General features: G+C 44.9%; 1 protein-coding gene across 1 annotated transcript; it reads left to right on the plus strand.

Annotated features, from left to right (window-relative positions):
- Window positions 1-3,453: 3,453 nt before the first annotated feature.
- Window positions 3,454-9,805, plus strand: LOC108164829 (protein disconnected). The gene is made up of 2 exons (XM_033393574.1): window positions 3,454-4,143; window positions 7,135-9,805. Exon 2 carries the CDS (start codon window positions 7,190-7,192, stop codon window positions 8,891-8,893), a length of 1,704 nt encoding a protein of 567 aa, XP_033249465.1. The 5' UTR covers window positions 3,454-4,143; window positions 7,135-7,189; the 3' UTR covers window positions 8,894-9,805.
- Window positions 9,806-11,434: the final 1,629 nt, after the last annotated feature.

Raw genomic sequence — 11,434 nt, forward strand, 5'->3', positions numbered from 1 at the left:
TCTAGACTAGACTATCTATACATAATATATACATTTATGTACTATGAAGTATACATATATCTAGAATTATACATCCATCATTTCTACCATGCCCAAGTTGTAAGCTGTTTTATCCTATTTCTTCCTTATAAATGTTTTCATTTAAGATTGTAGTTCATAATACATTATTCTTTTCGGAGTATAAGCATTTCAACTGTAATATTGATGTAATCCTGTGATAACTGTGATATCGCATATCGTTCTTCTATATTTCATCTGTCCCATACCATAAGTACTAACTCCTCTGACATCCCCACGTATCCAGAGACTTCGTTCACCTTTCGTTCATTTCATGTACCCTTCATGGTACCATCTATGAATACCCCATGAGTACACCTAATCATTGGAATTGTATCAAAATAAAACGAATATATAATTAAACAAAATTCGTTTGTTGCTGGAAAAACATGTATAGAGCTATGAAAGCTATCTGTTTTGTTTTTATTTTAAGTAAATAAAAATATAATATACTATGTACATACATACATATCTAAGCCTGTATGTAAAACCACTGGCAAACCATTTTTTTATGCCTATATTCACATTCACTTAATCCATACATTTATTAGTTATTACGAACATAGAATTAAAATTTAACAAAATGGTTTCATGTGTCCAACTTTTTTCTAAATTTAAAATTGTACATGGTTAATTTTTACATATTAATTTATGGAATTAAATGGTTTTTTCGAATATAAGTATAGATGTGGGAAGTCACTCTTTGAATAAATAAATGATGCTAAAAGGATTTAGAAGATTTTGTTCAAATACATGTACACACAAATCAATAAAATTATATTATATTATATAATTAAACAATTTTAAATTATGTTAATTGAAATTGAAAAATAAACCGTAATGTTTTTATTTGGTTGGAAGTCATTTAAAAATGTTCTGGTGCTTTCAGTCTGAAGTCTGGTCTTTTATCCAGACTTGTGGATCATTGAAACGATAGTCTTATTGCAAGTGAAGATGCATATATTAATGTACAGACAGAGAAAAAAATGTATTGGAATGTAATGTCTTACATATTTACATAAGTATTATATAAGTATATTATAAGTAATATATTATATTATTATAAGTATTATTATATTTCAATCCTCATAGGCAGTGATTTAATTTGATTCGTAATAATTTGAGATGCATCTGAAACACATTGAAGACATATACACACATATGTGCTTAGGTATAATATTATTAAAGATTATTCTCGTATTAAAACAGAATCAGATTTGGTTATTTGAAGAAACGATTGAATGTGATTGAATGAGCTTAAGTGAGTGTGAGATTCTGAAATAAAAAGCACAATGAAAACCAAATGTATGTACACATAATCTATAATATATGTACATATATATATAATCCCAAAATGTAAGTAAAAAGAATGGAAGGACTATTGGCGTCGAGTGCCGCAGCTTTTGATACCCTTGAATGTTGGAATATTGACCCTATTGGGATTTTTTTCTGATCTCCCACTGATTTATGTTGTATAAATAATTATGTATGATATTCAAAATTCCAATTGCATTCCATTAATTAAACGTGCTATTTTAAATATTTATTCTACGGGGCAAATATCAAGTGAAAATAATGATACCCATTTCAAAGGGTACCCACAAAGTGTCGCTATGTACATCTTTTGGCAATGTAAAAGACATTTCTACACATAAAAACATACATGCATATAAATATATCTATTTACATATGTAAATATATACATATGTATGTATGTATGGACGATTTACATAAACAAAACGCATAAGAAAAGCAAAAGAGTGAAAGAGATGGCAGGATAAAAAAGAAGAAAAATGTAAGCAAAGACGAAGAAGAAGCAACAGAAGCAGCAGGCAGCTCCGACGGCAACCAACGACAACGACAACGACGACGGCGACTCTTCGGGGCCTTTGTCACCAGCACCAAAAAGTGCTCAAATACTATTGGTGCAGAGGGAGACAGGCGAAAATCGCCCCCATATTAAAGTGTCGTATTGTGTGACACCCATACAGGGACATAAACACACACACACACGCACGCATACACAGAGAGACAGAGCATACAATTTGTGGCGCAATCGCATAGCCAGAGACAGAGGGAGAGAGAGAGAGACACACACAGAGACACACAGCGAGCAGTGTGGATCAGCCATTGGTGTGCGCCAGAGTGGGACGGACAGAAACATTACCGGTTCGGTTGGTCTCTGCCTGCCTGCCCAACGAGTGGCAGCGGTTGACAGCGGGCAGCGGGCATCGGGCAGCAAGCAGCGACAGCGGGCAGCGTCAACGGCACACAGTGGACATAAGACATCAAATGACAAAAATTTAAAAGAACGAAACGAGCAAAAAAGCAACGTGTGACGGCGACAGAGGCAGAGGCAGCGACAGCGACAGCGACAGCGCAGCTTTTCTGGTCAATAATGAGACTGAGACGAAGACGAGCTCACACACACACACACACACACACTCTCGCATGTAGCAGCGACAATTACTGGCTGGCCATTTCCATTCCCGACAACGATGCAGCGCAGTCGGCAGCAACAACCAACTCGTTTTAGCTCTGAAACCGAAACCGAGAGAGCGCTCCGTTAGCCTTTCAGCGAGCGAATGACAAGGGAGCCAAAGCAGTGCGTGAGAGAGGAGCCTCCACACAATCTGTGTCTGTGTGGTGTGTGTGTGAGTGTTTGGTCAGTAAACACACACACACACACCCAATACGTCGCATGTCAACCCCACCGCTACGGACCATCCACTCAGACGACACTGTGCGAGCAGACAGGCAATAGCCGAATATAAAGAAGTTACACTGCTCTGGCACACACGCACAGGGGGATCCGCCCTATACATATGTATATATAGAGAAGTATGTATGTACGGTGTATTGGGTATATGGTTTGTGGTCAGGAATTAGCCTCCAGTGCGAGTATGTGTGTGTTTTTGTGTGTATTGGGGGTGGTGGGGGATCTCTCTACTCTCCTCACCACATAATGACATATAATAAAAATTGTTGCCTCTGCTTAAGAGAGCCGCCTGTGGGCCTTCCAGCTCTTTCCACTCTTAGCCGATGCACTGCTTTGCCGACACTCGCTCTCGCTCTCCATGGCCTGCGAGTGGGCTCGTGCGAGCGGGATAGCAGGCTGTGTATGTGCGTGCGTGCGTGTGTGTGTCTAATGACCCATCGACGACAATGTGACACAGGCAGCCGTCGCCGCCACCGCCGCCGCCACCGCCGACGCTTCAGGGAAGGCCAATTCCAATAGCGCATTTACCCTCTCTCGCTCTCACACTCTCTCAGCCAGCACACACACACTCGTGAACAAGCAAACAGAAGCAGCGCTGCCAGCAGCAGCAGAGGCAGCAGAGTCGCTGGCACCGGACTCTTCTCTGCTTCATTCAGGTAGACATTTGTGTGGCAGTTGTCCGCTGCTGCGTGTCGCTGCTGCTGGAGAGTAGTCAGAGTGAGAGAGCGAGAGACCAAAGTGTCACCCACCCCGCTGCGCTGCGCTGCCTTGTTGCGTGTGTGTGTGTGCGTCGCATTTGTCGTCGTCGCTGTCGTCGTTTCGGTCGTTTTTTTTCTGCTTTCTGCCGCCTCGCAGCCTCGTCTCGGCCTGCACGACAATCAGTGTCACCCACGACACCCGAAAGAGTGGATCTTTGCTCACTGTTTGTGCTGTGCTGTGTGCTGCTTGTATTGCTGTCACCTACACACTGTTACCGTTTCTGCCTCTCGTTTTCGTTTCGTGTGCGTGCGCGTGTGTGCATGAGACTTCTTGTTGCCGTCGCCGTTTGCCCTCCTCATTCACCAAAAATAAAATAGTGCTTGACGACAAAACTTTTTTAATCAAAATTCTACAACAAAACGCAATAAAAACCACAAAAACTCATGGAAAATATACGCTATTTTCCAACAAAATATTTTTTTTAAATACGATAAAACTGTGGACCCGAACAAAAAAAAATATAAGGAAAGATCGCGGGAGAAACCGTTTAAATAATACAAAAAATTAAACACAAGTGCTGAACAAAATAGTGGAAAAACTGAAGAGTTATATAACAGGAACCTGCCTGAAAACCCAGGAAAAAAAATACAAAAACAAAAAACAACAAGGTATGTAAAAGAGTACCCGTACCCGTAACATTCTTGTGTCTCGGTTTTGCCGGCGGCAGTTGTTGCATCTCCAAAAGTTGATTCTCAATCAGTTAAGACTTTGTTCTGTGTTGTGCCAAGGATCCTTTTATAATGAGTGCTGGCCAAAGGATCATTAGTAACATCATTAGGCTTGGAATTCGAATTCTCTACAATTTTGGTCATTCCAAAGGAGAGGTGTTTTATGCGAAGGATCCTTGATTGTCAGTGTCCATCTTCAGGTTCTAGATCCAGGGTTAGGTGTTATAATGTCGGTATAATTTTGGAATCATACTTTAACTTTGTTTCTTCGAGAACTAGAATTTTTTCCTCAGACTTTCATTTGAGGAGTTCTCTGGGCATCATCTTCAGGGCCTTGTGTTCTTTAGGATTCTACATTATCTCTCTTGTGTCCCATACTCGTTCACTCCGAAATGCCAAAGTTCTATTTTGTCATACTGTAGTTGTCTTTCAAGCGATGTCAGAGATCGTATATGTATATATACGCAATCATAATCATCATCAGCATTGTCATTTCATTCCACATCGGAGTAGTACTAGTATCCATTACAGCCGAACAACCGCTCCCCAACGCTTGGATTCTTCTGTGGAAATCTCTAAAATGTCAAAGTTGTAATTAAGATTTTTGTCTTTCGAATGATGTTTCTGCTGGACCATCGTCTCTGGGGTCCGGACCGGACCGTTGCTCCCCGTGGTCTCTGGTCTCTGGTCTGTAGTATCTTGTGCTGGTAGTATCTCTACTTGCCTACTTGCTGCCTATTATTATGTACTACTATTAACAACAACTACAACGGCAATTATAGGCAGTGGTCACATCTCTGGGGCATGCCTCGTCGCTGCCTGTCGATGGATGCTGTGTGCGAGAGTAGCTGGTAGCTGTTGTTCGGGGACTTTCAACATTTTTCTGCCGATAATCAAAAAAACGTTTCGTCCGAGCCATCAAAAGTTGTGATTGGTTTTTTCTCTCTCTGTCTCTTCCTTCTGGATCTGTTGCTCTCTCTTTCTGTGCTTGACAAAAATAATTATCCCATGTACCATCCATCCATCCAGCTATCCATTTCTCAGCCATTCACACACTTGCGCGTACATACACGCATTTTAATGCTATTGTTGTTATCGTTACTAATGAGCCCCATAAAAAAAAAAAAACAAAAAACTTGACTGAACCGAACGCCCCTCTCTTCAGAGTCTCCCAGTCACCCATCCCCCCAAGTGGATCTCTCTCTCTCTCTCTGAATCTTTTTTAGCTGACATTGGGCAAGCGGCTAGCGAATGTGTTCGACTTTTAAGATTGATTCCAGATAGCCCCGGCCACAAAACATCTCTCACACGACCATCATGATCATCATGCTGCTGCCGGCCGCGTTAACAATTGTCCCCAGCCCAAAAGTCTCCTCAATCTCTTTCCAGTCTCTCCGCTAAACCAATGTCCGTCCATCTTTGGTTTGCCAGAATACCCTGGAAGAGAGGGTCTTACATGCCTGATCTTCAAAAGCACAAAAGCTAGTTCTTATGTGAACGATAATTCATAGAGATCATAGAGATACTTTTGGTTGTAGATAGATGATCATTTGGAACAGACCATAAGATGAGTAACGGCCATACATTTCAATGGTTATATGAGCAAAAGGTGATAACTTTTTAGTTAGAAAATACCCAAGATGTACTCGTATTTCCAGGGTATTCCTAACTTCGTATAGCCATTCCCTGCTGCTGCTTTTTACGTCGGGCTGCTGGCTGCTCACAATTACGGTAGCGAACGGAGCCAACAATAAAAAGACGCTTGGATCACATTTGGTGGCTAGCTAAAGCTCTGTCCCTGCCTCTGTCTCTGTCTCCATCTCCGGATCTCTGGCTCTGTCTTTGGCTCTGATCGCCGCATGTTGTCGTCGTCGTCGTCTTCGTCGTTGTTGTCGTTGTCGAATGTCGTTGTCCGAGGCGATTTTAATGGCAGCCAAAAAAGCTGTAAAAGATTTCGCTCAAGCAAATGAGGCAATGTGCACACATACATATCATGGGTGCCCGTGCCCCCTCTGTGTGTACGTGTACTTTTGTGGTCAACTGTTGTGTTGACATGAAAGATCTGCCGATGCTCTGTCACCAGCGCTAGGAGATTTCCGTAAAAGTCAGCAGCTCCTTTGGCTTTCACTTTGGCATCGGAAAATGGGTTTGGAAATGGAAATTGGGTTGAACCGATTTTTATAGACTTTTATACATAGTTTCTCCAAAGCAAGATGTCTTTTATTTTAGATATATTTCAAATACATTTCCCCTATAGATTGTTCGATTTATCGGATGAATAATCGCTGTACTGGCTTTTAATCGATATTTACGATCGTTAATCAATAGATTTTTTCCCTCTTTAATTTTGGATCTGTTATTCTAGATACATTCCATACATTTTCCATATTAATTGTAAGATATTGCATCTTTTTGATGATTTCTTTGATTAATAATCGATTAATAATCGTTGAAATCAGTTGCAATCGACAGATTTGCCCTCTCTGTCACTATTAATTGCTGTCGCAGTTCCTTCTTAAGCCATATAATTGATGGATTGTTGTTCCTTTGATGTGCCTTTGTTGACCCCTGTTGACCTGTCCTCGATTTAATTGCGCCTCACCCATGAGGGAGAAATGGATCCATCCCGAAGGGGATGGGTATCACAGAGACTTGGCTGACTTTTGGCGATAACGTTTGGCAGAGCAAAATGTTGCAAAACTCTTGCAATCCGACTTTCATCCCTCCCCATGCCACATGCCACAGTTCGCTGCCCAGTCCCCAGTCCCCAGTTGTGGCATAAGTTTGCGATTAGGATTGTGCGCTGTCCGCCGACTGATTGACCGTTTGAGCGACTTCCTGATTGACACTTACACTTGCCCCGACTTTACCCCCTCCCCGCACCGAAACGCCTCTCTAATGATACCATCGTTTCCCTCTCTGTTTTTGCAGGAAAAATCCCAACCGAACGAACGTCCCGGCAATCCATTCATCCGGACAAGACACCATGGAGCACATTATGAATCCGTTCATGTCGCCCGCTTATCTGCTCGGCCATGGCCCACATTCACATTCACATGCCCATGCCCACGCCCATGGCCATGCCCACGCCCATCCGGGTATGGCCAGCGGCACAAATTCGCCGGCCAGCTCTCCAGGTGGATCCTCGGGCTCCGGTGCCGGACAAAGCAGCAGCAGCTCCTCAAAGCCCAAGCGCTGGGGCTCGCCGCCCATCAACCTCGCCGGACAGTTCATCAATCCGGCCACCGGCAAGAAGCGCGTCCAATGCTCCATCTGCTTCAAGACCTTCTGCGACAAGGGCGCCCTCAAGATCCACTTTTCGGCGGTGCATCTGCGGGAGATGCACAAGTGCACCGTCGAGGGCTGCAACATGGTATTCAGCTCGCGCCGGTCCCGGAATCGGCACAGCGCCAACCCCAATCCGAAGCTCCATTCGCCCCACATCCGCCGCAAGATCTCGCCCCACGACGGACGTACAGCGCAGCAGTTCCCCGTTTTTCCCGGAGCAGCTGCCGTGGCTGTGGCCGCCGCCGGCCGCTTGCCGGCTGCCTTTCCAGGACTCCTGCCACCACCGCCGCCGCACCACCATCCGTCGCATCATCATCCTTCCGGGGTGGGCTACGGACCTGCCATGATGTATGGCTCCGGACTGCACAGCCTCGGACTGCTGTCCGCTGGACAGGAGCGAGAGCGCCTCTACGAAGAAGATGTGGATGCGGATGGGGATGGGGATGGAGAGGGAGACGCTGATGCTGATGTCGATGCAGAGGGAGATGGCGATGATGATGGTGTCTTTGTGTACGTGGACATGCATGCCAATAGCTCCAGCCCGGCTGCCTCCAGCCAGGAGTGCCCCAGCGAGACAGATGCGGACGAGGAGATGCACTGCAGCCTGAGCCTCACCAGCAGCAGCAGCAGCAGTGGCGCCTGTGCCGAAGAGCAGCGCTCAGCCGATCAGCCGCTGGACTTTAGCCTCCACAAGCGACGCGAAACAGAGCCAGAGCCAGAGCAGGAGCAGGAACCAGAGCGGGAACGGGAACGGGAGCAGATCAAGCGCTCGTCCAGCCCCTGTGGGGGAGCCTTCTCCATGGAGCGCCTGCTGAGCAAGCGCAAGCGGAGCGACAGCAGTGCCTCTGCCGCCGTCTCCACGGGCCTCCCAGAGACGAGCATCAAGATGGAAATGGAGCTGGAGATGGACGGCGACAGCTCTGAGGCCCTGGCGGCGGCATCCGCCTGCATTGACCTATCGGCGCCACCGACCAGGAAGCACTCGCCCGTTCCACTGTCCCTGTCGCTGCCACTGAGTCTGCCCCTGCCGCTGGCCATGGATCTGGAGGAGCAGCATCACTTCCGACTGCTGCAGACGCAGATGTTTGCGGCCGCTGCGGCCGCCGCTGCAACCGCCTCCAGCCAGCAACCGCCCAACGCCTTCCTGCCGCAGGGTGGCGTCGAGCCGCCGTCCCACACCTCGCCCAATGCCCCGCCCATGTGGAGCCTGCTCTCCGAGGTATACCGCTCGATGCTGCTCAAGACGCAGCAGCAGCAGCAGCAGCAGAGCCACCATCACCACCAAAGCGGAAGCCACCATCACCACCACCACCACAGTGGACACCACCAGCAGCAGCCGCCGCAGCAGTCGCCGGCGCCGTACGGCGACCTGCCCCCGACGAATGCCGCCATCTCCGTCTAAGCTTTGGGAGCCGCCAAGGACGAAGGATCCTTAGTCAAATGTTTATTATTATTTTATTATGAATGTTTTATATTTTGTGTTTTTTTTTTTAATTTTTATTGTGGGCCTCGCGGTGCTGCCGAAAGCAGGGCGTTGGAGGGCCTGCGGACAGAGTCCCCACCTCCCCCCACTACCCTGCCGACGGCGGCATGGCAGCAGTCCCCGAATCTGCCTCGATGGGTATTACAAACTGGAATTGCTCCAAAACTTAGCTTTTTTTCTGCTCGTACTTGTGTTATATTGTCCCCTAAATGTATCTTTTTTTTTCGTGTAGATATAATGGTAGATCTAGGTGTACTATATAGTATTCAATCCGTTCCTCAGTGCAGCAGCAGCACGAAGCTAGAGCGAGTGCGAGTGTGAATGCGAGTGTGAATGCGTGTGTGAATGAATAAATCGTTATCTGAATCGAAGGGAAATTCGCGATTTCCCACCCCCTCCTCTCTCAACCACATCTCGAGCGGTGTGTGTACAACGAAGTATTGATATTTATAAACGAAAATACTAGGTATATCCATAAAACACATATATTAAATAGTTCTAAGACAAAAACAATTTTTTTCATAGTCAATAAATATTGTATTTTATAAACTGAATGTACTACTAAAAAGCAAGCTCTATGGAAACATATCCTATTGTGTTAAAACCCCCCTAAACTATACATATAGTACATACATGTGTACCCATTCAGATAGATATGTACAATAGATCGTAAGCGAAAAGTGAAATGTTATTGCTCTTTCTCTCTCTCTCGTAAAGGAATATTGCTCCATGCCGCATCCTGCAAAAGGATTGATTGTGTATTGTGTATTACAACATGATTTTAAGTTTTCATTAACAATAAACAGCAAACAAAATTGGAAAAATTTTAAAAATACAACAAACAAAGTGGTTTTCAATTGGGTTCAAAATATATCCGAGAATATACATGATATGGGGGAAAGGATCTTTATTTTAAAGGAAATTAAACCTTTAATCGAAAAGATAAATAGTTTTCAATTGGTTTGAAAGGGATCTTAACTTTTAAAAGGAATTCGAACAGAGTGTGGATCTTGAAAGATCTGTAGTACTCTTAGGGACAGATATGATTCAGGATCTTTATTTTTAAAGGAAATTAAACCTTTAATCGAAAAAATAAATAGATTTCAATTGGTTTGAATGGGATCTTAACTTTTAAAAGGAATTCGAACAGAGTGTGGATCTTGAAAGATCTGTAGTTATCTTAGGGACAGATATGATTGAGAAACACTCGTCTGATCCATTTCCTTTCCAGACACTTGTAATCATTTCTGACAGCAAATCTGTGGAAATCTCTTGGTGCTTGATGCTTAATCGATGAGTGTGTCGGGGCCATAGACGCGTACGAGTCTGAACTTTGATTCGAATATACATAAATAGTTTATATAGTAGAGTCCGATGAGATCTAAATTGGGAAACGCCCTCGAAATTTCAGTTTGCCTCCCTCTCTGGCTCACATGTGTGACGGCGGCTCTTGGGGAAGGCGTGACATGCGGCATAAGCTGTGTGTGTGTGTGTATCATGATGAATGCCTGACTATTGGTCGCAGCAGCGGCAATGGCAAACCACATCATCATCATCATCATCATCATTATGGATAGGCATTTGAGGCCACTTATGGACAGATTACACAGATACTCACACGCACACTCATGAACCTAGTGATACTCAGGCACACAAATACTCATGAGACGGGACTTATGTATGTACGAGTGTATGTACATTCCAATAAAAACATGCTACGATATTAACATTAACACCGCGCACACCCTTTTTGTCACTCACTCGGCTCTGGGGCTGTGTCTGGGCTCCAGGCCTTTGCCTGGAGCTGTCTGTCCAACTCCCTCTCAAAAGCCCGCCCCAGAGGTACGCGTACACTCGACAAAATATCTTTTGTGGCCAGGAGAGAAGAAGAAAGAACCTCCGAACAAAAAAAAAAACAGAGTTAAAAATATGATAAGAGATGTTTTTATCACAAGTCTTGGAAACCAGACTACGAGCAAATTAGCCTTTCTTTCTCTTAGTGTATTCACACGAAAATCCAAGCCGAAAAATTCCACATTCATCTGGAGAATGGAGCTGGAGCTGGAGCTGAAGCTGGAGCTCACTGCACATACGATATGTACATAGTTGTGTGAAACCGAAACCGCAAAATTGACATGGATGCGAGACTGTGAAAATGTCAAGTGGTTTGAAGCAAAGGATATGACTACGAGTTGGAGCAGAGCAGAGCCAGAGCCAGAGCCAGAGCCGGGGCAGAGGGTACCCACCAGCCAATCCGTCAGAAGAGCGGAGGGGTCGTGGCGGAGGCGAGACAGCCCAAGCTAAACGCTTGCCACATTATGAGATGATCCTTGGCAGCGATGTCACTTGAGACAAACATTCATGCCTGAGCATCGCATCCCAAAGACAACGGGAACGGAATGGAAACGGGCATGGGTATGGGTATGGGAATACACGAATGCGAATGGGAATGGGAATGGG

Source organism: Drosophila miranda, chromosome XL, assembly GCF_003369915.1.
Source record: "Drosophila miranda strain MSH22 chromosome XL, D.miranda_PacBio2.1, whole genome shotgun sequence".
Classification (NCBI taxonomy): domain Eukaryota; kingdom Metazoa; phylum Arthropoda; class Insecta; order Diptera; family Drosophilidae; genus Drosophila; species Drosophila miranda.